At 37.6% G+C, this 25,306-nt stretch overlaps 1 protein-coding gene across 1 annotated transcript in view; it reads left to right on the top strand.

The window, feature by feature from the left end:
* Positions 1-25,306, top strand: part of drp2 (dystrophin related protein 2) — a 156,351-nt gene that overhangs the window by 51,042 nt on the left and 80,003 nt on the right. The window contains exons 3-5 of the mRNA XM_056471891.1: positions 2,878-2,998; positions 8,113-8,381; positions 22,872-23,018. Coding sequence (XP_056327866.1) covers positions 2,878-2,998; positions 8,113-8,381; positions 22,872-23,018 — 537 coding nt within the window. The remainder of the gene's footprint in view (positions 1-2,877; positions 2,999-8,112; positions 8,382-22,871; positions 23,019-25,306) is intronic.

The raw sequence follows: 25,306 nt of genomic DNA, 5'->3' as shown, positions 1-25,306 counted from the left end.
CGCGCATTCCACCTGTCACATACTGTTCTCTTTTCCCCTAATTCACCCCGATCGCGTTCCCAATGTGCCACATCGCTCTAAAACTTTTCTGACAAAGAAGGGAGCGAAATCAGATACGCTGCTCTACAGAGAATTACAGCGTTTTAAGAAAATTAAATAATTGATCATAAGTGGATTTCTTCCTCTGCGTTTTCATATCCGACTCTTTTTGTCTTCCCCTCTACTCATTTTTATCAGGTTTTGTTGATAGATTTAAATATGTTGGGTGTGTTGTTTTCTTTAAGGACAAGCTTCAGCATACTTTGGTTTTAAAGTCAAATCATAACAGTTCATCCCTCGAGTCTTCAAACACTAAGTAGACACCATCATTCATTTAGTTAAGAGAAACAACAGAGATGCCAACAGACAGAAAGAACCACTTTTTACAGCTTTTCCAACAAATGTATAATTAATACACGAGTGATCTTAAGTCTTTATTTTTGTTCACTCAGCCAAAGACCTCTGGAGGATGAAGTTTAGCTACTATTAAAGTTTCACAGTGAGTGGAATAAAAAACATTTTCAGACCTCGGTTATTACATAGAATAGCAAGACGCGGACAAGAGGGCAAGCTTTTCACAAAGACCCCTCAGGAGACCTCTTGATTCCAGCTGCCCGGCAGTGCATTTTTATTTTTAGCTGTGTGATTTCGATTTACAGTTTCTTGATAGCTAATTCAGTTTGTGCAAATGTGGGTGGAGGTTTCAAGGACATGGTACATGCTATTGAGAAGAACTCCAAATATTTGAGAGTATCCATAATCTGGATGCTGGGTAATTCCTGTTGTAATAAAAGAGATCAAATAAATAGTCATCTCTTTATACTATTGAACTACTGGATCATCCAAATAAATGATTTAAATATGAGGGAGAAATACAGTCAGAATTAGTAGCCCTCCTGAATTATTAGCCCCCTGTATAATTTTTTTCCCCCCAATTTCTGTTTAACGGAAAGATATTTTTCAACACATTTCTAAACCAAATAATTTTATTAACTCATTTCTAATAATTTTTTTTATCTTTGCCATGATGACAGTACAAAATATTTTACTAGATATTTTTCAAGACACTAGTATTTGGCTTAAATTGCAATTTAAAGGCTTAACTGTCACAAGGATGAGATGTAAATGGATCCAATTGCAAGTAAAAGTTTATTAGCTGAATTGCTGACGGCAACTCTGGTAGCATAGGACGCAAGATAACTCACAAGTCCTGGGGGTCAGCAGAGTGAGACCTGAAACACAGGAACAAACATGAACGACTAAATGCCGAAAGGTGAGAGAGTCCTTAAGAAGGTCTTAATAATAGGTTGCAGGTGGCCCCACTGATTAGTCATCTGACTGGAACGTGCGCTGTCAAGGAAAGGTAAACAAACACAGCGATGAGACAGACATAACAACAAAAGGAGAACACAGATATATTAACCGTGACAGTACCCCTCCTCCTAAGAGCGTCTCCTGGGGGCTAATGGTTTTAGTGACATTAAATAGACCAATAAATTTGGGAGCAAGCTTATTATAAACGGTGCGGAGAAGAGTGTACCTGGATGAAAGCCACAATTTTTGACCGACAACGTAGACGGGAGGCTTAGACCGGTGGTGATCGGCTTTAGCCTTGGTGCGATCACCCACCCCGAGAAGAGAACTCATTAATCATGTGTTTACATGAAACAAAACACTAAAGCATGCAGCCACAATGTAAACACAGAGCCACATGCTTTGACACAACACCAAGACGAGACAGAACGCTAGACAGGAGTCACGCGCATGTTCCAATCCCAGCGCAAACTGAAACCAACTAGATGCTGAGGCGCTAAGAATAGAACAACCAAAACACACAAACAAGAGAGAGAAGTGAGAACGCATGAACGAGCCTCCTCGCGCATGCTTGCTACAAAGACACGAACGCACAGCTCACTCACGTTCACAACAGTGACAAGAGACACTGACCAAGACAGGATGAGTGCCCGGCCCGAGAAAACTCGAGCCAAGCATGACATACAAGACAAGACAGGACTAGTGTCTGGACTCTGCCATCAAAACAAGAATTAACATGACCGAAGTGGCAGAATCCTGACAAATAGGGCTAATATTATTGACCTTAAAATGGTTTTGTAAGAATTTAAATATGCTTTTATTCTAGCCGAAATAAAGCAAATAAAACTTTCTTCTAAAGAAAAAATATTATAGGAAATAATGTGAAAATTTCTTCCTCTGTTAAACATCATTTGGGAAATATTTGAAAATGAAATAAAAATTCACAGAAGGGCTAATAATTTTGATTGTATATGTATATTTAAAATAGCACAATGAATGAGTAAATGTATAAATTGATACATAAATAGTTTATTTTTGATTTGAGCTTCACATAACCACATTAAGAACCCTACATTGAATCCTAAATGTAAAAACAAAACGGTCTAAATTTATTTTAGTAGAGCCTCTGAGGCATAGTTCTCCCAAATATGAAAAATGGCCATCATTTACTCGCTTTCATGTCATTTCACAATTGTATGACTCATCAAAGGATGCCTCATTAGAGTTTAACAGTGGTTAGAAAATCACTGGCTTTCAGTATATGGACAAAACAGAAAAAAAAGCCATGTTGATTTGCAGTGACATGAGGTTTCCTATTATGAAAATCTGTCAATATTTACCTATGTAAATTTGAATGGCAAGTTCAATTCAGTTCAGTGGATTGACATCTCAGGGGTTGATGGATGTTTCAGGGCTGTGCGCTAGTTTATTTGTGTCGGCGAGGCTGCTTTCATGTCAATGCCTATGCATGGTGTTTGATCATGTCAGCGTGACGCACTTGTAAACATCTGCTCTTGTGTGCAGGCTTTCATGGAAGATGTCAAATCCAGAGGGCCTTACATCTACTCAGTGTTGGAGTCAGCTCAGACCTTCCTGGCACAACATCCTTTCCAAGAGCCAGAGGAAACATTACCTGATGGCAAAGGTCAGTTCTTTAGTCCTATCATTTGTAAATACATTTGGCCAAGCATAATGATGACGTTTGATATTTATGTATGATTTTGTATGCATACTCAAGGGTATTCATGCAGTGCATATAATGTGAATTTTGCAATCAAAACAGTATGTGCATAATACACTCACCGGCCACTTTATTAGGTATACCTGTCCAACTGCTCATTAACGCAAATTTCTAATCAGCCTGCAGTTCAAACTGAGCATCAGAATGGGGAAGAAATGTGATTTAAGTGACTTTAAACATGGCATGATTATTGGTGCGAGACGGGCTGGTCTGAGTATTTCAGAAACTGCTGATCTACTGGGATTTTCAAGCACAACCATCTCTAGGGTTTACAGAGAATGGTCAGAAAAAAAGAAAGTATCCAGTGAGCTGCAGTTCTGTGTGCGCAAATACCTTGTTGATGCCAGAGGTCAGAGAAGAATGGCTAGACTGGTTCGAGCTGATAGAGTGACACAAATAACCACTCGTTACCACCGAGGTATGCAGAAGAGCATCTCTGAATGCACTACACGTCCAACCTTGAGGCGGATGGGCTACAGCAGCAAAAGACCACACCGGGTGCCACTCCTGTCAGGTAAGAACAGGAAACTGAGGCTACAATTTACAAGGCTCACCAAAATTAGACAATTGAAGATTGGAAAAACATTGTCTGGTCTGATGAGTCTCGATTTCTGCTGCAACATTCGGATGATAGGGTTAGAATTTGGCGTCAACAACATGAAAGCATACATCCATCCTGCCTTGTATCAGCAGTTCAGGCTGGTGGTGGTGGTAGTGTAAAGGGGGATATTTTCTTTGCATACTTTGAGCCCATTAGTACCATCGTGTCAACACCACAGCCTATCTGAGTATTGTTGCTGACCATGTCCTTCCCTTTGTGACCACAGTGTACCCATCTTCTGATAGCTACTTCCAGCAGGAAAACGCACCATGTCATAAAGCACGAATCATCTCAGACTGGTTTCTTGAACATGACAATGAGTTCACTGTACTGAAATGGCCTCCACAGTCACCATATCTCAATCCAATAGAGCACCTTACGGATGTGGTGGAATGGAAGATTTTGCATTATGGATGTGCAGCCGACAAATCTGCAGCAACTGCATGATGCTATCATGTCAATATGGACCAAAATCAAAATATTTCCAGTGCCTTGTTGAATCTATGCCACGAAGGATTAAGGCAGTTCTAAAGGCAAAAGGGGGACCAACCCGGTACTACAGTAGAAAGTGTACCTAATAAAGTGGCCGGTGAGTGTATATTGATGCTGTCAGATTTTTGTAGCACTGTGTATAATGTATGCACTCTCACACATGCACTTTGAAATATTTTTTTTCACAGTTATAAAAAAGGAATATCAACAGACTTCTGAAGACGGCAAAAACTATAGACTCTCATAGCAAGAATGAAATATGTACTTTATTTTAAATAAGTAATAGACATTTTTATTAATCGTATTTTTTTGAAGGGAAAAAGTGCATACTCTGGAAAAGAATGCATCTTTCCAGCAAAGATGTGTCGAATACCTGTATTTTGAGTGTTTTTTCAACTGTGTATGAAGTATACTTTGGGTTTAAAGTGACTGGTTGAAAATAATTCAGTCAACTGTCTCTCGCAATGTTTGCTTTTAGATTGCAAGTTTAATTTATGTGAAAAATTTATTGTATTATTCTAGTGAAATGTAACAGATGCCTTATGTCTGGGCAACAGACATGCCAGTTCTTGGAGACAAAATACTGTGCTGAAAAACTGAAAAAATATTAATACAGATTTAATTAAATTCAGTAAACATATCCTTTCTTCCCCAAATAAAAATCCTGCATTTCATAAGATATTAAGACTTGTGATCATAGATTCGTCTTGAATATGTGTTATTCTGATTTTAAGAACATTGCCATTTTTTAACCTGAATTAAGTGTAAAAACCAAAACACTTTTTAAAAAATAAATTATAATTATTTTCATAATTAAATTGGTAGTTCACTCAAAAAATGTTGATAGTTTGCTAAAAAAAATTGCTCAAAATATTTGCTCAAAAATCTTTTGCAGCCAAACAAATTTAATAGCTCTTGCTCGTGGTGATATATTGAAGTAAAATGATCAGTCTTTGCAGTAGAAACTGAACATTATTTATAACATTATTAGCTTTAATTCACAGCCTCAGAAAAAACTCCTCCTAAATTAGATCATGTATGCCATTGTAATCTTACTTGTTACCAGAGATGTGAACCTACACTGGTCTCACAGTTCGGTTCGTTTACGTTTATCATGCCATCGATTCGGTTCAATTCAATATCTCAGTGCATCACGGTGCATTGACAACGCTTTCCATATACAATTTTATATTTTACGTCACAGCACAACAATTCTTGTAATAACATGTTGTAATAAATATTTATAAATTATTTGTAATACAATTTTGTCCTTTAAAACAAGGAGTCAGATATACGAACTGTATCTTTAAAATACTGAATCTTTAAAGTACATGCACAGCAACATGAGCATTTATAGCAAATTCACAAAATCATTCATTCATTCATTCATTCATTCATTTTCTTTTCGGCTTAGTCCCTTTATTAACCTGTGGTCGCCACAGCGGAATGAACCGCCAACTTATCCAGCATATGTTTTGCACAGCGGATGCCCTTCCAGCTGCAACCCATCACTGGGAAACATCTATAGACACTCATTCACACACATACACTGCGGACAATTTAGCTTACCCAATTCACCTAGAACACATGTTTTTTGGACACGGGGTGCGGGGTGAACATGCAAACTCCACACAGAAATGCCAACTGACCAACCAGGGCTCGAACCAGCAACCTTCTTGCTGTGAGGCTATTGTGCTACCCACTGTGCCACCGTGCTGCCCATTTATAGCAAATAAACAAACGTAAATATTATCCCGCTCGCTTTCTGAGCGTTGCAGATTGCGGAGCAGAAAACTTGCTCTGCAGAAAACTTGCTCTGCAGACACACGCTCGTGTCTGGATCCATAAGTATTGTTGTCACAGCCGAGAGGAGCGGTAAAGTTACCTAACGCCGGCAGGTCGAATGTCCACTGGGAGAGAGAGTAAGTAATTAAGTAATGTGTATTTAAATAGCACATTTATTGTGTATGGTCATACACCAAAAGCGCTTCACAATCATGAGGGGGGTCTCTCCACACCACCAGTGTGCAGCTCCACTTGGATGATGTGACGGCAGCCAAAGGACAATGGCACCAGTGCGCTCACCACACACCAGCTATAGGTGGACTGGAGAGAGAGTGATAGAGTCAATTCAGTGGATGGGGACGATTGGGAGGCTATGATGGGTAAGGGCCGATCATGAATTTGGCCAGGACACCGGGGTTATACCCCTACTCTTTACGAGAAGTGCCATGGGATTTTTAATGACCACAGAGAGTCAGGACCTCGGTTTAGAGAGACAGAAATGAAGTTTACTTTCATTTTCACCAATAGCGGTGAAACCTTCTGCTGTAACGTCAGTGTCAGAGAAAGGCTGTACAGCACACACACGCAGTGAATTGTCCACAATTTCTGCGGTTTTAAGTAGTTTGAGCACTTTATTTACTCGATCTCGCCTCCCTCTCCATAGTAAGTTACCACAATATAGCGCATATGAGATAAATGATGTCAGTACGTAATAACCGGTTATGATCTATTGCTGAACTGATACTGAATTGTCCGTGTCTGCATCATGGTGCACTGATGAAACGATTAATTTGGACACCCCTACTTTTTACATACATAAAAACTGCACAAAAGCTGTGGATTTGTTTTCCCCTGTTTGTGCCAGTATCCATTGACTTAAATTTTAAGAATTACCAAAGACCACATTTAAAAAATAAATGCTGTAAAAATTTGAGTTGGGACAACATGAAGGAATTAAGTTACTTACCAGTTTTTACAAATTTAAGTGGATTGAACATAAAACAATTGAGTTATCTGAAAAAACCTCAAGAATTATGTTTTTTTCATTCATTTTCCTTTGGCTTATTCCCTTTATTCATCAGGGGTTGCCACAGCAGAATGAACCGCCAACTTATCCATCATGTTTTATACAGCGGATGCCCTTCTAACTGCAACCCATTGCTGGGAAACATCCATACACTCTCATTCACACACATAAACTACGACCAATTTGGTTTATTCAATTAACCTATACCGCATGTCTTTGGAATGTGGGGGAAACCGGAGCACCCGCAGGAAGCCCAGGCAAATGCGGGGAGAACATGCAAACTCCACACAGAAATGCCAACTGATCCAGCCGGGAAACTCCGGATCCGGCACCTCTGAAATCTGGTCCGGCACCTCATTTTACCAATCCCTCCTTCCCCGTCCGCTGTTCTCTTTCACTTTCTTACGCGACTCCCAACCCTCTTCACTTTCGTCCATGACAACCCCACCCCCTGCTTATTACTTTCGTCTGTGACACCCCTCCGCCATCCAACACCCCGCCATCCATACCCACCCCCCCTCCACTTTTATGCGTGACACCTATACATCCTCGGGTAACATGCCGGATCCGTTACCCCGATCTTTTCCGGGACCTTGCAATTCACAAATTAAGCAATGCGGGGCTCAAACCAGCGACCTTCTTGCTGTGAGGTGACAGCGCTACCCACTGAGCCAACATGTAGCCCTGAATCCATATTTTCAGCTAAAAATCTTTTTTAACATCCTACTGACGCAAAATTTACCTTGTCTGAGAAAGAATATTCTCTATTAAAATCAAATTTTCAGTTTTTAGTAAACCATCCCTTAAAAAGTTTCTATTCTAATCAATTTTCATGCACATTTTATTTGCATCTTGGTGTTTTCATCATAAAAAATATTCAACATCAAAATCTGGCTCCTGGCCATTGACAGAAAGCACTCCAGGTACTATAATCGAACATTTACCCAGCATATTACACTGCCTGATGAGAAATTGCCTCATCTCATGTAGGCCATCAACCCAGTTCTGCATCCACATGTCATCATGAGTGTGTCTGTGTCACATGGGGGAATTAATAATGGAAAGATCAGTGCTGTTGTTTTCACTCTCATAGCTTCTCATTGTTCCTCACAGAGGTCTCTCCTCGCCGACGGATGCTGAATGTCAGCCGTTCCGTATGGAAGCAGGCCAACGTGGCCAGTGACCTGTGGGAGAAGCTGACGGCGCGCTGCGTGGACCGACACCGGCACATGGAGCGAACCCTGGAGAGGCTGCTGCAGATCCAGGCTGCCATGGAAGAGCTGGCAGCGGCTCTGGAGCAGGCGGAGGGAGTGAGGGACGCCTGGGAGCCTGTGGGAGATCTGTTCATCGACTCGCTGCAGGACCACATAGATGCTACAAAGGTAAGGCCATCACATGTTACTAACACTAGAATTACCCTATTTATACGTTGCAGTTTCTTAAATGTACTTATTACACCGCTGTCTGAAATACTCCATTCTGATTGGTCATTTGTTATATTAAAAGGTATGTTATTCTGAGATAACACAACCGCTAAATAACACACAGGCTAGGAATGCACAATATCGATTGCAATAAAATCTGATATTGTTTTTATTTATTTATTTATTTATTTATTTGTTTGTTTGTTTGTTTGTTTTTTTGTTTGTTTGTTTGTTTATTTATTTATTTACCAGATGGTTTGAATAGTTCCGTTTAATGTTTTTCTGGAGAGTCTAATAGTATTTAGGTACATTAATTGAATAATCACAATGCAATGCTGTAACGATATATTGTGCAACGCAGGCTTATATGGCATCTTTGAATCACCTTGACTGTCAGTTAATATGCTCAAATTCAAGTACTTACATGCATATTCATGTATCTGTCTGTCACGCAGCTGTTTCTGACTGTTTCGCTTTTTTCGTTTTGTGAATGAGTAATATGTAGGTTAGTATAGGCTTTATTCAGGCGGGTTTTTTTCTGTCAGCTTGGAGTTTTTGACTGTTTGGCATCATCTTGTTACTGAACATTCACAAGTTGTTGTATACTCCATCAGCTGTTTTCATTTCTGTCAGCGTTATGTTTAGCCAAATTAAAGAATTAATGGACTATTATGGCTAAGAACAATGTTTTGTGGCAAGTAGTCGTGTAATAAGTCAATATCTTATACAACAATAGACAGCCAATACGCTTGTCAGGATTTATTCTGTGATAACAACCTTACGGATGTACTTTATCCCTAACAGATCTTTAGTAAAGCATTCAAGCCTCCCAGACCAGTCATTGACTTTTACTAAATTTGTCTCATTTACAAGTCCTTGGTGTTTAAAAAAAATTGTTTGGATAAAAGAAGATTGAACAAAGAGGCATTTATGCTCTACCTATAAGCCCAATTTGGTCAAATGAATGTCTGAATTTATGCCAGGGTTGCCCAAACTTTTTCTTATGAAGGGCCAAAAACCAAACTTGAAAAAGGATGGTGGGCCGAAGGTAAATATTGCAAACTCTATTCCATTAAAGTTACCACGGATAATTTCTAAATTGTTTTTAATATAGAAAAATAACTAGAAAACATTATATTAACTAATGCAGTATATATCTTTTCATTTAATAATTTAATATTATCATTATATTTTCATTTAATAATGAACTTATTACAGTTTGCAATCTCATTTACAACAGAATAAAGCTACACTTGGCAAGTTTTTGCCTTGATTTGCTCGCCGATGTCTGCTGCATTATCCTTTATCCATCGAGTGACAGTAATTTTATATTTTAAAAAATGAGCTTAATTTAAAAACATGTATTTGAAAAACATTTAATTTCAGTTTGCTTTTTTTGTAGCTCGGCAATAAGACAAACAAACAAAAAAGGATAAGTTAAATTAGAAATTATGATCTCTGTTAAAAGCATTCGCTCCAATCGATTATTCTCACTCTCTTCTCAGATGGAATGGTGGGCCAAATCAAAGGTTACCAAGGGCCAACTTTGGCCCGCGGGTCCTAGTTTGGGCATCTCTGATTTATGCACTGCTTATGTTTGAACTTTGGACGTTTTTAATCAATGCCTTTCACTCACTAAATTAGTGGTTATCATACTAATATATCTAAAAAAAAAACGATCTGTGGTATTAGGAGCACTAAATGCCATGAGTTATGGAGAGTCTGATATGTGGGGAAAAAAGGTCCCGTCTGACAGCCATCCAGAACCTCCAAACACACAATCTTATTTACATGTTTTAGCCTACTCATAAATATGCACACTTTGGAGTATTTTCTTTAATGTTTGTTTTGCCATTTTGTTTGCTATAGAGAGTTGCTATTTATTCTAGTCTGTCCATTTCTAGGAAAAAAAAAAAAATATATATATATATATATATATATATATGTATATATATATATATATATGTATATGTGTGGTCTTTATTGGTGTTGCTCTTATTTAAAATCTTATTTATAAAATACAAAAATGGGCGACATGGTGCCTCAGTGGTTTGGACCGTCACCTCACACTTCAAAGACATGCAGTAGAGGTGAATTGAATAAACTAAATTGGCCATAGTGTATGTGTGTGAATGAGTGTATATGGATGTTCTCAGTACTGGGTTGCAGCTGGAAGGGCATCCGCTGCGTAAAACATGTGCTGGATAAGTTGCCGGTTCATTCTGCTGTGGCAACCCCTGATTAATAAAGGGACTAAGGCGAAGGAAAATGATTGAATGAAATGAAATACAAAAATGGTAACACTTTACTTGAAGGGGTGTTCATAAAACTGTCATTAAACCTACAATCATGGCATGACACATCATGAATGTGAATGAGATTTTATGCATGCCTATAACAACTGTCATTCAGTGTCATTTACTCAGTTATGACATTTTAAATGCAAAGATGACAATTTTTGACAAACAAATACATCACAACCTTCATCTTTGTCATGACACTTAGGCACATAAAATCTCATTCATATTCATGACATGTCATTTTATGAAAAAGGTTTCATGACAGTCTTATGAACATTCCTTCAAGTAAAGTTTTACCACAAAATAAACAAATTAATAGTTAATTAGTTGATGGTGTGCACTCGAATAGGGTAATTTATCACACATCATATGCAGTCTGGTCATTATTGTTCATTGTTGTCTATACCCATCAACCATTTATTGTGTTAAAAAGACATCTAATCATAAACGCATTGGCTTAAACTAAGCTAAATTTGGGCTGTCAGTGAAAATCCAATAGACGTCTAAGAATAGTCCAAAACTAGACTAGTCATCAAATACACTGATATCAATGACTGCACATTATATCTGTCTAATCTGTGTTTTTGATCACTAGTCTAGTTTGGATTTGGATTTGGATTGGGTTTTAAAGGGAATTGTGTCTGATTTGTTGACTACAGTGAATACATTACACTACTTCAGTTGGCAAAAGCATAAAATAACAGAAAAAGTCAGAATAATTTTCCACCAAATAAAATCTCCCAGCATGTATCATGTTTTAAGTGGAGTTTGCAAGGTCATTTTAGTCATGCATGCTGTGTTTTACTTACATTGTCACTCCATGGTTCTTTCTGGGAAACTGAAGAACAACCTTTTAGTTCACCTGTAAGTATATGTTATTTTTTAAAGCGGTAAAAAGTTTAAACAATTAAAATGAATGGACGTGCGAAGGTGGTTCTTTAGATATTTGTCTAGGATGAATGTGCGCACATGATTTAATAGTGATTATTAAACCACACTGAACTGAACTTAACTTAAACACTAAAAACTGAACTACACTGTTCCAATGTACTATGACCTTTTATGTGAAGCTGCTTTGACACAATCTACATTCTAAAAGTGCTATACAAATAAAGGTAAACTGAATTGAATTGAACATGAGAAACTCTACAAACTGAAAACATTCTCATTCCAAACAGTGTTATTGTTGTAACTACAGTAACTATATGTTTGGTAGCAGCAGTAGAATATATATTTTTGTCGTAGCAAATTAAAACATATCCAAACTTAATACGCAACCTGACAAAAGTCTTGTCATTGATCCCAGTTATAAGAACAACAAATAATAACTTGACTTCTAGTTGATCGTTTGGTAAAGTGGCAGAAGGTTGATTTTTCTGATGAATCATCTGTTGACCTGCATTCCAATCATCACAAATACTGCAGAAGATCTTTTGGACCCGAATGGACCCAAGATTCTCAAAGAAATCAGTCAAGATTGGTGAAGGAAAAATCATGGTTTGGGGTTATAAGGGCATGCGAGAGATCTGCAGAATGGATGGCAACATCAACAGCCTACAAGACATTTGTGCTGCCCATTACATTACAAACCACAGTAGAGGGCAAATTCTTCTGCAGGATAGCGCTCCTTCTCATACTTCAGCCTCCACATCAAAGTTCCTGAAAGCAAAGAAGGTCAAGGTGCTCCAGGATTGGCCAGCCCAGTCACCAGACATGAACATTATTGAGTCTGGGGTAAGATAAAGGAGGGGCCATTGAAGATGAATCCAAAGAATCTTGATGAACTCTGGGAGTCCTGCAAGAATGCTTTCTTTGGCATTCCAGATGTCTTTATTAAGAAGTTTTTTGAATCATTGTAGAGATGTATGGATGCAGTCGTCCAAGCTCATGGGGGTCACACAATATTAATTCTTTTTCCACTGCAGCATGACTTTATATTCTATACTGTGCATTATTTCTGTTAAGTGACAAGACTTTTGTCTAAGCAAAGTCACACCTTACTGTCCTAATTAAATAATTCAAAATCAAGGCATGATCATATTTTATTTTGGTAAAATAAGCCTAATCTAGAGGCCTTTGCCTTTCATATAAGCCACTTCTGATACCAAATGATCAACTAGAAGTCAAGTTATTATTTGTTGTTCCTAAAACTTGATGGGCAACAAGACTTTTGTCAGGTAGTGTATTTAAGAGGGCCCTTAACCAAAAAATTTCAATTTGCTATTAATTAACTCAACTCAGGTCATCCAAAATGTGGCTGACCTTTCTTCCTTTGAATAAGTCATTAAATGTTTATCTTGCTAGCTGCTGTGATGTCTTTTCAAAAGTTTACTTCTAGATGTGCTGCTTGAAATAGATGAAATGGTTCAGTGTGCATTTATATTTCTATAAATGTGTTTTTATGGGCTGGTGTTGATGTATAATGTGAAGTATACTGACAGACGGTTATTTTTTACGGTTTATTTTCAGCTGTCAGTGGACCTCACAGCTTGCTCGATTTACTAAATGTAAGATTTTAAACAAGATTGCAATGAGACTCTCCACGGGCACACTTCTTTAATGGAACAGAAGGTCTTTCACTTTATTTCTCACTTCATTTCACTGTAGGGTATTAGGGATTAGTGATATTTATAAGACTTTTAATTAATTGTACTGTGAATGTGTGATGGGATTTGCTTCTGCTGTGTATCTATTTATATAGTATACCTTTTTAATGGATCACAGTGCATCACTAGCATTCTAATAATCTATTTTTCAGTCTTTATACATTGTCATTATTGTTTTATTAACAATTTATTATTTAAACCACAATGGAAAAAACATTCTTGCCAGTTTTTAGTTTCTAGTCATTGTAACTTACAAAGGTTAAACTGACTCAAAAAAAAATAAGTTAAACCTTGTTCAACTGATGAAAATAATTAAATTAGTCAGCAAAGACATTTTTAATCTTTTAAAATAAGATGCACTTTTGAATTAGTTGCATATAGAAGTATTAGGGCATCACGGTGGCACAGTGGGTAGCACGATCGCTTCACAGAATGTGAGAAGGTCACTGGTTCGAGCCTCGGCTGGGTCAGTTGGCATTTCTGTCTGGAGTTTGCAAGTTGCATTACCTCAGATTATAAAGGGACTAAGCCGAAAAGAAAATGAATGAATGAATGAATGAATGAATGTTAAAGTATAGGATATAAAAAGCAAGTTGTTATTGTGTTTGAGTGTTATGCTGAACGACAATAAAGACTATTTTACCCATATTATTGTATTTCATTTTCAAATTATTTGAAAAATATAAGTAGACAATTACCTTTTTTACCCTTTGACACTATCTGTTATTATTAGGTTGAGGTTGTATTGGTGGTATTGCATGTTATTTCGCAATAAACCATTTGTTATGAAGTAAAATCTGTGTCAATATTTTTACAACCAAGTTCAGCATTTTTCAAAGAATCACTCGACTCGCAAACAAACAGAAACCACTTTGCAAAAACAAACGTCAGTTTGAGCAAAACCCAGTGGGTGTTGACAAATAAACGTATTGTGCTTTACAAATATAAATACAGTCCATCTGCATGTAGCTGCATGTAGCCCTTGAACTAACATATCTAGTGCATGCAGCTGCATACCTGTAGATTTTCTCACAAATACACCCAGACAAATTGCATTCACAAAAGCATTCATTCACATATCTCTCACAAATGCACTCAGGCAGATTTTCTTACAAATGCATGTAGACAGATTTTCTTATAAATGCGTTCATTCACAGTTCTCTCACAAATGCATATAGACAGATTTTCTCACAAATGCATTCACTCAGATTTTCTCACAAATGCATCTAGACAGATTTTCTCACAAATGCATTTATTCAGATTTTCTCACAAATGCATTTATTCAGATTTTCTCACAAATGCATCTAGAAAGATTTTCTCACAAAAATCATTCATTCACATTTCTCTCACAAACTCACCCAGACAGATTTTCTCACAAATGCATTCACTCAGATTTTCTCACAAATGCATTCAGGCAGATTTTCTCACAAATGCATTCAATGAGATTTATAAATGCACCCAGACAGATTTTCTTACAAACGCAGCAAGGCAGATTTTCTCACAAATGCATTCATTGAGATTTTCTCACAAATGCACTGAGGCAGATTTTCTCACAAGTGCATCCAGACCGATTTTTTTTATTTTTTTTCACAAATGCAGGCAGATTTTCTCTGTCACCGCTGGAGAAGCAGCATATGCGCTCACACACACACACACACACACACACACACACACACACACACACACACACACACACACGCACACACACACACGCACACACACACATACATACATACTCACCAGCCCACTTACCTCATTCATTCATTCATTCATCATATTGTTCCTGCCTGCCGTTGCCGCTATCACAGGAGCGGTGCACACGCAGTCAGACTTCTGGCCATGATGGTCAAACCAAGCACATTGAAAGCTCCTGTTTATGAATACAAGGCATTGGTGTTGCGATTGGAAACTGACAAAACCATTATGCTTGTGAATGATGTTTTGTGTTTATGAAGGTGTATTATTTGTTTATTTGTTATTAAAAAGTTTACATTTCATTGTTAATTTTATATACTGTAGATTTTTTTCCCATTTATGTGTTATTGGGGATTAAATGTTAAGTTTTGCAATATTTGTGTGTCATACTTACCTGTGAATAGTATAGCCCAAAACAAGCAGGAGCTTGGGCTATATAAGCCAGAACCCAACTCCAGAAAGTTGCTCGTTAACCAAGTCGATACAAGAGTGCTACTGTGGTGCAGCAAGCAAACTTGTATATTGTACATACCTGTTGTTTTTATTTTTGTAGGTATATTTGGAGTAAATTTTTCTGATTTATTTTCCTGTTTGTTATTTCTTTGGTACTTTTTGGATTTTTGTTTGTTTTTGCACTTGTACATTCCTTCACTGTGGATGGACTATTTGGCTCTGTAAATAAACACCACCTTGCACGACTTTTGTGCTTACTGTGCTTTGCGATCCCTCACAAGCTCACATTTCTCCCCCTGAATACAAGCTGGTGGACTTGTTGTCATCACATGCAAATTTTCTCACAAATGCTCTCAAGCAAAATTTCTCACAAATGCATTCATTAGATTTTCTCACAAACGTATTCATTCAGATTTTCTCACGAATGCATGGAGGCAGGTTGTTTCACATGCACTTGGGCAGATTTTCTCACAAATGCACTTGAGCCTTGTTCCACACCAAGACAGCAGATGACAAAATATCAGCACAGATTTTGCTCTATAAATTGTTGCATTAAAGTTTTTTTGCACCACTAATTTGCCATTTGATTTCTGAACTCTAGCAATATGTGAATGAAATATAGCAATAAAACATTGGCAGAGTCACATTCCTCTGTTTATGAAAAAATGAGTAGTTTTTAGTAGCACTTATTTTACATTTCCCTTTGAAACTACAACAAAAGTTTAGTAAGCAATATAATATCATTTTTTTTGCAAAAATGTCATCACAGACATATATTGCCATGAGCTCTTTTACTTTTCGAATCTCCTTTGTACTGTGTGCTTTGTTTTTCTGATCTTGTACAGCTCACTCAGCTCTACGCTGCTTACTTTTACCCTTAAGATATACTGTACCCCGCCATTTGGCTGTGAAACAAAGAGATTAGTGTCAGAACAATAAAAGCTCTGAAAGATGAGAGACCTGAATATGTTTTTCTGTAATCTACTACTCTCAAGACGTAAGCAAAAAAAAAAAAGCAAATATCTCTCTAATGTTTTGCCTCATAATCTACCATTGACGGTGTACAGGCTCAGACTCCCACAGCTGTACAGTAGGAGGTCTCTTTATTGACGATATGATCATGGTTGTTCCTGTGGAGATAAGCAAGAGTTATTATAGAGACGGAACAGTGTAGGTATCTATTTACAGAACTACTTTATGCCTCAGTGAGTCAGACGTTCTACTCTGCCATCCCAGCAGATTACTGTATTGATGTAAATGCATCTGTGACGTGTTGTGCCTTTTTGTGTGTGTGTGTGTGTGTGTGTGTGTGTGTGTGTGTGTGTGTGAATTGTACAGTAGATGTGAGTGCAAATGTGTAATTAAATAATTTACCAGTCTATGTGCCTGAAGCGGTGCCTGATGCAATATGTTGAGTTTCATTGGGGCTGAAATGGGACTGACATGTTGGAGCTGCACACTGACAGGAGGAGGAGCGTTTATCAGTGTTTCTCCTGCTGTCAGAACCAGCCAGCGCATGGCAGCTCATGCAGACTTGACATTCATTTTCCAGGCTGCATGAACAGGGCATAAAATCCAAGCCCCTATATGTACTTTTTACCAGGGACCTTATACATACAATGAGTATAGTTATGATTGAACATTGCGACTTGATGTATAGTATGTTCATGCAAAACTGTAAAAATAAAATAAAAAGTGCTCAACCGTTGGGTTACATTTTTTTTAACCCAAATTTAACCCAGTAGTTTAGCTATTTGTAATGATGCAACCAGGAATATTAGAGTGTCTTTCACATGTTTTAACATAGATAAAATAAAGATTATTGATCAGAGGGTCTCAAACTCTGTCCTGAAGGGCCGTTGTCCTGCAAAGTTTAGTTCCAACCCCAATCAGACTCATCTGGGCTAGCTAATCAAGCTCTTACTAGGCTTTCTAGCAACATCCTTGCAGGTGTGTTGAGGCAAATTGGAGCTAAAATCTGCAGGACACTGGACCTCCAGGACAGAGTTTTAGAACTCTTGTTATAGATAATAGATTTATAAAACTGCTATGATTTTATAGATTAAATAAAATGTACAATTCAATTCATCTTTATTTCTATAGCATTTTTACAATGTAGATTGTGTCAAAGCAGCTTAACATAGTAGATTATAGTAAATTGAAACCGTGTCAGTCCAGTTTTCAGTTTAGTTCAATTCAGTTTAGTTCAAATTCAGTTCAGTTTAATGAAATTCAGTGTGGTTTAATATTCACTGCTGAGAGTTCAAACACTGAAGATCAAATCCATCGATGCGCAGCTCCACAGGTCCTGAACCATGCAAGCGAGTGGCAGCGAGGAAAAACTTCAGCAATTGGCGAAAGTGAAGAATTAAAAAACCTCGAGAGAAACCAGGCTCAATTGAGTAGACCATTTTTCCTATGGCCAAAAGTCTTGAGCAGAGCTGCAGTCTAGGCACCGGAGGCTGGAGAGCACTGGACGTCGATCGTGGAGAAGCTGCAGGTGGGAGAGGTCACCAGCTGGTGTACAGGTTGGCCCTTTAGGATCAATGCGAGGACTTGTGTGTCACTGGAGTCTTACAGAGATCAGTCTCATGCTCTCCACTCCTCCATGACCACCACAGCAGCTGCTCAGGATACGGCTTGGTCCAGGATTATGGAAACCTCAGGAATAATAAAAAAAGACTAACGTCAGCGCAGATGCCTTTCAAATTATAATGTCTTTTTGGGAATTGTTCCCGGCTCCGATTGCCCTAAATAATGCAGACTAACAATCCTTCAGAGGGTTTGGATTTCAAAATCATTTGTGTTTTATGTGTATGACAGAGTGTGTCTGCTTCCCGAACTGTGTTAGGAAGGCTGTTCCAGAGTTTAGGTGCCAGATATGAGAAAGATCTACCGCTACAGTTGATTTTGATATTCTGGGAATAATCAATTGTCCAGAATTAATTGAGCATAGAGGACGTGATGAGCTACAATACACCAGGAGCTCCCTCAAATACTGGGGAGCTAAGCCATTCAGGGCTTTCTAGGTAGTCAGTAAAATGTTAAAATTTATCCGATATTTAATAGGTAGCCAATGCTGAAAGAACTGGAGTAATATGATCATATTTCTTTGTTCTAGAAAGCACTCTAGCAGCTGCATTTTGTACTAGCTGAAGTTTGTTAATTAGGCCAGCAGGTCAATCGCCTGGTAACGCATTACAATAATCGAATCGAGAGGTCATGAATGAATAAGCTTTTCCACATCAGACATTCATAGCATATGTCGAAGTTTGGCAACATTTTTAGGATGAAAAAATGCAGTTTTACACAACATGTATTTCCATGAAGAAATGCACAAATCTGAAGAGAATTCCATCTATCAATGGCTATAAACACATTTCAATTCAGTTATATAACGTTTTTTTTTTTTTTTTTATGTTGTTTGAACGTTCAAAACATCCAGTTTTGTAGACAATGTAGTAACAATTTTTTGGTTATAAAAATTATATTCAAAACATTTTCCTAAAAATTCTGTCTCTTGTTATTAATATTCTCAGAATGTTATTTAAACGTGTATTAGAACATTATATTCACATTCTTATAATGTTCTAAGACCATCTTAAATAACATTCTGACTAAACTGCATAAACGTTATGGTGAAAGCTTCTTAGAACATTCAAAACATCAGACTTTTTTTTTGATGACATATTAACATTATATTTTGGTTATAATATCATTATTCCAAATGCTTTAATAATGTCTCATGTTCATTGGTTCATTCATTCATTTTCCTTCAGCTTAGTCCCTTTATTCATCAGGGGTTGCCACAGCGGAATGAACCATCAACTTATCCAGCACATGTTTCACACAGCGGATGCCCTTCCAGCTGCAACCCAGTACTGGGAAACATCCATACACACTTATTCACACACACACATACACTACGACCAATTTAGTTATAACCACTGAACGACCATGTCACCCCATCAGTCTCCCGTTATTATTATTAAATATTAATTATTAATTAATTATGAATATTCTCAGAACTTCAATTGAAAAGTTAAGCCTTTCACATTATTTTGATGTTTTAAGTTTTCTGTCAATTTCCCAGTGATGGGTTGCTGCTGGGAGGGTATCCGCTGCGTAAAACATATGCTGGATAAGTTGGCAGTTCATTCCGCTTTGGCGACCCCAGATTAATAAAGAGACTAAGCTGAAAATAAAATAAACGAATGAATGAAGTTTTCTATCAATGTTAGAAGAATGTTACAAAATGTTTTAATTACGGTTTGTGCTAACACAACCTTTAAGGAACGTTACTGAATGTTCTGGGAATGTTTCCTGTTGTCTGTCATGGAGAAAACGAGAAAGCCTGTGCTAAATAAACTTGTTAGTTTCCTGCTTTTGACCCAAACCCTAAGGCGGGGGTATCAATCTCAGTTCCTGGAGGGCCGCAGCCCTGCAGAGTTTAGTTCCAACTCACTTACCCGTAGGTTTCAAACAAGCCTGAAGAACTCAATTAGTTTGATCAGATGTGTTTCATTAAGGTTAAAGCTAAACTGTGCAGTGCTGTGGCCCTCTAGGAACAGGAGTCTGATGACCCTGTTCTAGGGGGTTGCACAAATCTGACTCAACAGACTGTGTTTGAATTTAAAAACGAAAAAATAACCCTCTATAAATGACACAATTCAATATTTGGGTTGTGTGTTTTTTAGGATTTAAAACTTCATTCAAAAGTGCAAAAAAACAACTACAAGAAAGTACCGACCCAAGCTTCTGAACTTCTGAACAGTCATGCATATCTTATTAGCTGTCATCTCACATGAATATTTCTCTCCGCATTTGTTACCAATTTCCTTGTGCCACCGGTTCACACACGCTGAGTCTTGTCACACTTAGACATTTGGTGTAGTTTCACTCTGTGTCATCGACAGACTGACTGCCTCTTGCACTTATGCCCAATGTTGCACCTCAGTGAAAGGAAGCGAACAGTGGTGAATGTGAATGAATAAATGACCAACCTGTCTATATTCATTCATTCATTTTCTTTTCGCTTTAGTCCCTTTATTATTCTGGGGTCGCCACAGTGGAATGGACCGCCAACTTATCTAGCATATGTTTTACGCAGCGGATGCCCTTTCAGCTGCAACCCATCCCTGGAAACTCCACACAGAAATGCCAACTGACCCAGCAGAGGCTCGAACCAGCAACCTTCTTGCTGTGAGGCGACAGCACTACCTACTGCGCCACCGCGTCGCCTCAACATGTCTATATTAGAACCTTTTTCTTGCTTTATCTCATTGGTGATATAGAACGCCCCAATTGTAACACTCACTAAGTGCAACATCTGTAGTAGCCATTCCCAGTCTAATCAGAAATCAAATACGCTATGGCCAATTTAGCTTACTCAATTCACCTATACCATGTTTTTGGACTTGTGGGGGAAACCAGAGCACCCAGAAAAAACCACACAAACACAGGGTGAACATGCAAACTCTACACAGAAATAACCAGCTGACCCAGCTGGGGCTCGAACCAGCGACCTTTTTGCTGTGAGGCAATTGTGCTACTCACTGTGCCACCATGCTGCCCACTGTTTATTATTATTATTATTATTATTATTATTATTACTATTTCTATTCTTCTTCTTCTTCTTGTTATTATTACTATTTTTATTAGTATTTCTATTATTATTATTATTATTATTATCACAGTTATTATTATTGTTTATTATTTTATTATTATCACTATTTTTATAAAATTATTATTCCTATTATTAGTATTACTATTAGTAGTAGTAGTATCATAGTTATTAATATCATAGTTATTATCCTTATTTATTATTATTTTTATTATCATCATAATTATTATTGTTTTTATTATTATTATCATTATTATTATTATTATTATTCCTATTTTCATTATTATTATTCATATTATTATTGTGATTATTATAACAGTTGTTATAATTGTTTATTGCTATTGTTATTAATCAGGGGTCGCCACAGCACAATGAACCGCCAACTTTTCCAGCATATGTTTTACGCAGCGGATGCCCTTCCAGCTGAAACTCATTACTGGGTAACACCCATACATTCTCATTCACACACTTAAACTACGGACAATTTTAGCTTACCCAATTCACCTGTACCGCACATCTTTGGACTTGTGGGGAAAGCCGGAGCACCCGAAGGAAACCCACGCGAACGCAGGGAAAACATGCAAACTCCACAAAGAAATGCCAACTGACCCAGGCGGGGCTTGAACCAGCTTGCTGTGAAGCGAGAGTGCTACCATTATTATTATTATTATTATTATTATTATTATTATTATTATTATTATTATTATTATTATTATTATTATTATTATTATTATTATTATTATTATTATTATTATTATTATTATTATTATTATTATTATTATTATTATTATTATTTTGCAGAATGGTCACAACTTCCTGAAATCCAATTTGCCAAACTTTTATTCTGTTTTATTCCATTGGTCATTTTTAAATTGATTTTACACATGAGAGGCCATACAAAATCCTTCAAATGTCATTCACAAACAGAAAATAAATTCACTTTTCGACCCCATTCCCACCCCATTTAATTTTGAAGAAAGTTGAAAACCCCCTAACCATTGACTTCCATAAGAGACAAAACAAATACTATGGAAGTTGATGTTAACGAGATTTCAGCTTTCTTCAAAGTATCTTCATTTCGAGAATTCACACTTAGCTGATGATTATTATAAGCTACTTTGGCATGCTGTCCCAGGAGAGAGCCCTGAGCTCATAAGATCCTTGAGCCCAGGGCTCCCTCCTGTAGCTCAGGTAGATCTCGAGAACTCCCCTGCTGTAGTAACTAATGAACAGATAGTGATTGCTCTTAAGAGCTAACTATTTACTAGGAGCATGTCTATGGTGCCGTTTTGGATTAGTCAATTAACTTAAGTTGCATGTTTTTGGACGGTGGGAGGAAACCGGGGAACCCAGGGGAAAACCCACAAGAGCACGGGGAGAAAGTGCAAACTCTGCACAGAAATGTCTGCTGATTTGGTAAAGCCTGGAACCAGAGACGTTCTTGCTGTGAGGCAACAATGCTAAGAACTGGGCCACTGTGTCACCCATCTAGGAAGGAGGAGGAGTAGGGGTGGAAGGGGGGATTCTTCAAAACGAAGATAGCAGTGGTACGTAACTCAGGGTATTTGTGGTAGCTTAGGAGTCATCTGATTGGTGCATTGAGAATTAGATAATGCGGATCCAGCCACTAGCAATCATAAGCACGTTATCCTCTCGAAATTAGTTTAGAAATAAACTTCAACAGAGGGTTGAAAGAAGTAAAGGATCAGTAATTTGACATTTTTTTTTTTTGTGAACAATCCCTTTAATCTCGTTTCTCTTTGTGTTGTAGCTGTTTAAAGAAGAGCTGAGCCAGGTTAAAGAAGGAATGAAGCACATCAATGACCTGGCCCATCAGCTGGCCATATCTGATGTGCACTTGTCCATGGATAACGCCAGAGCCCTGGAGCACCTCAACAACCGGTGGAAACTTCTGCAGGTAATGAATTTACCCCATCTCTCACCCACATCATTAATAGACCCCAACAGAAATCATTGAGTACATGGGTCACCGTTGTCAACTAACTTTATGCATATATACACCATGAAAAATTGAGCTTAGGAGATGGAATATAACACGGCGGTCCTGCCTGGCTGAAAGCAGTGATGGCTCCATTATCTTCGGTCACGGGGAGTGCCTTTTGTCTACATTCTCATGGGAAAACAAAGGCCTTTCCGATGAGGGGAAAAAAAAGAGGAGATGTAAAATGAAATTGAGTGTTTCGATCGCATCTGGTTGTTTTATGTGTGAGATGAGCTTAAGAGAGCCAGAAAGGCATGCGAGGAGAATGAGAAGTACACTTGAGTGTGTGGGAGTGTGTGAATCCAAATGACTTGGAAATCCATATCTGAAGCAGTTTGTTGTGTGACCTGATGTGAGGGCAAACATACAGGACTAATGTGAGGAAGTGTGTTTAGTGGTGAAGTGCGAACGCCAAGAGAAATGCTTTGTAAAAGTTTCTTAGGGGCTGTGTGTGGGTGTTTCCCAGCACTGGGGGTTCATGAGTTGGTGTACTCTCTGCTGTGGCTGGAAGTGCATCCGCCACATAAAAAAATAGTCATTGGCAGTACATTCCACTGTGGTGACTTCTAATAAATCAGGGACCAAAGCCCTGTTTACACTAATACGTTTTAGTTTTAAATGATCCACGTCCACACTGGTGTTTCACCTAGCATTTCTGAAAAGATCTCCGTCCACACTACACCACTAAAAATTCACATCACGTGACCACACACACAGAGACACTGTCATGCACTGCAGTGTATGCTGATGTCTGAGCTCCAGGCAGTCAGCGGGTGCTTTGAGCACAGCTCCCCAGCTGAGAGCAGCGCACGGCGGACAGTTCATCAAGGATCTCCCGCTGGATATAGAAAGATTCTTTGGTCTTTTGAAAATTTTCGATGAAAATTAAACAAGGCAGTTATGTTATAGGCTCACACACACACACACACACACACACATATATATACATGTGTGTATGTATGTATGTATGTATATATATATATATACATATATATATGTATGTGTGTGTGTGTGTGTGTGTGTGTGTATATATATATATATATATATATATATATATATATATATATATATATATACACACACACACACACACACATATATATATATATATATATATATATATATATATATATATATATATATATATATATATATATATATATATACATATATACATATATATATATATATATATATATACATATACATATATATATATATATATATATATACATATAAATAAATAGACTGCATAGTTTCAATCTAAACAACTACATTCTCGCCTAAAAAACCTCAAAAGTACATTAGGCTGTCCAACAGCTGCAAAATTTGTCAAACTGTAGTGAGTTTATTCCTCTGCTGGTTATATATGCGGGGTAATACACAAGGGTGAAGAGGCTGTATATATTATTTTATTTATTTATTTATTTATTTATTTTTACTCATTAATTTCTCAAATTACTCATTTATTGTTTGAAATTTAAAATATATAAATATTTTAAAATTTTAAACAGTATTTTTAAATTGTTAATTACACTAAATTAACCTGTTAAATTGGCAATCCTAATGTTTATCTAACAAGACAATTAGTGACTCAGTAGTTATGATTAACAGAGATGTCTGCTTTTACAAAGAGCAATATTATCTCTCTATTAGGGTGCAGCAGTGCTGGCTGTCCTTGAAATGCCACACAGAAACACAGGGAATACAAAGAGGAAGAGAACAAGGAGAAAAAGACTTCATGCTTGAGCGGATTCGCCAGTCGTTGTATGTTTTAGACTTCTGACACCTTCTGAATGGAATACATTGTAAATAAGTCAGAATTAGGTTGTCCTCAATTTTCCAGAGACGTCTGGTTGATGGCACCAGTGACAGATGTGGATTAATCTTTCCGAACTTCTGCAACTTTCCTCACAGACTTTTCTGAACATTTATCTCAGTCACTGCTCATCTGTATTCTCACCTGTACTCTTGTAAAACTGATTGGGGGCAGCAGACTGCTACATGCCCCATTTGACATAAGTCTTAGGAATCAAGCTGTTTAATCCAAGTCTTTGAAGAGACGCTGACACTTTTTCTGACTCAGCATCAGTATTGTAATGTGCACATCCCCAACAGTCACATCACAGTATCTGCAATGTTGAGTCTGATTTATAGTTGACCAGGAGCCAAAGCACAGACGTGATTTGAAGAGTTACTACAAA

This window comes from Danio aesculapii, chromosome 14, assembly GCF_903798145.1.
Source record: "Danio aesculapii chromosome 14, fDanAes4.1, whole genome shotgun sequence".
NCBI classification, from domain to species: Eukaryota; Metazoa; Chordata; class Actinopteri; order Cypriniformes; family Danionidae; genus Danio; species Danio aesculapii.
Note: the sequence above shows the minus strand (reverse complement) of the source record. Positions and strands in the feature narration are given on the sequence as shown.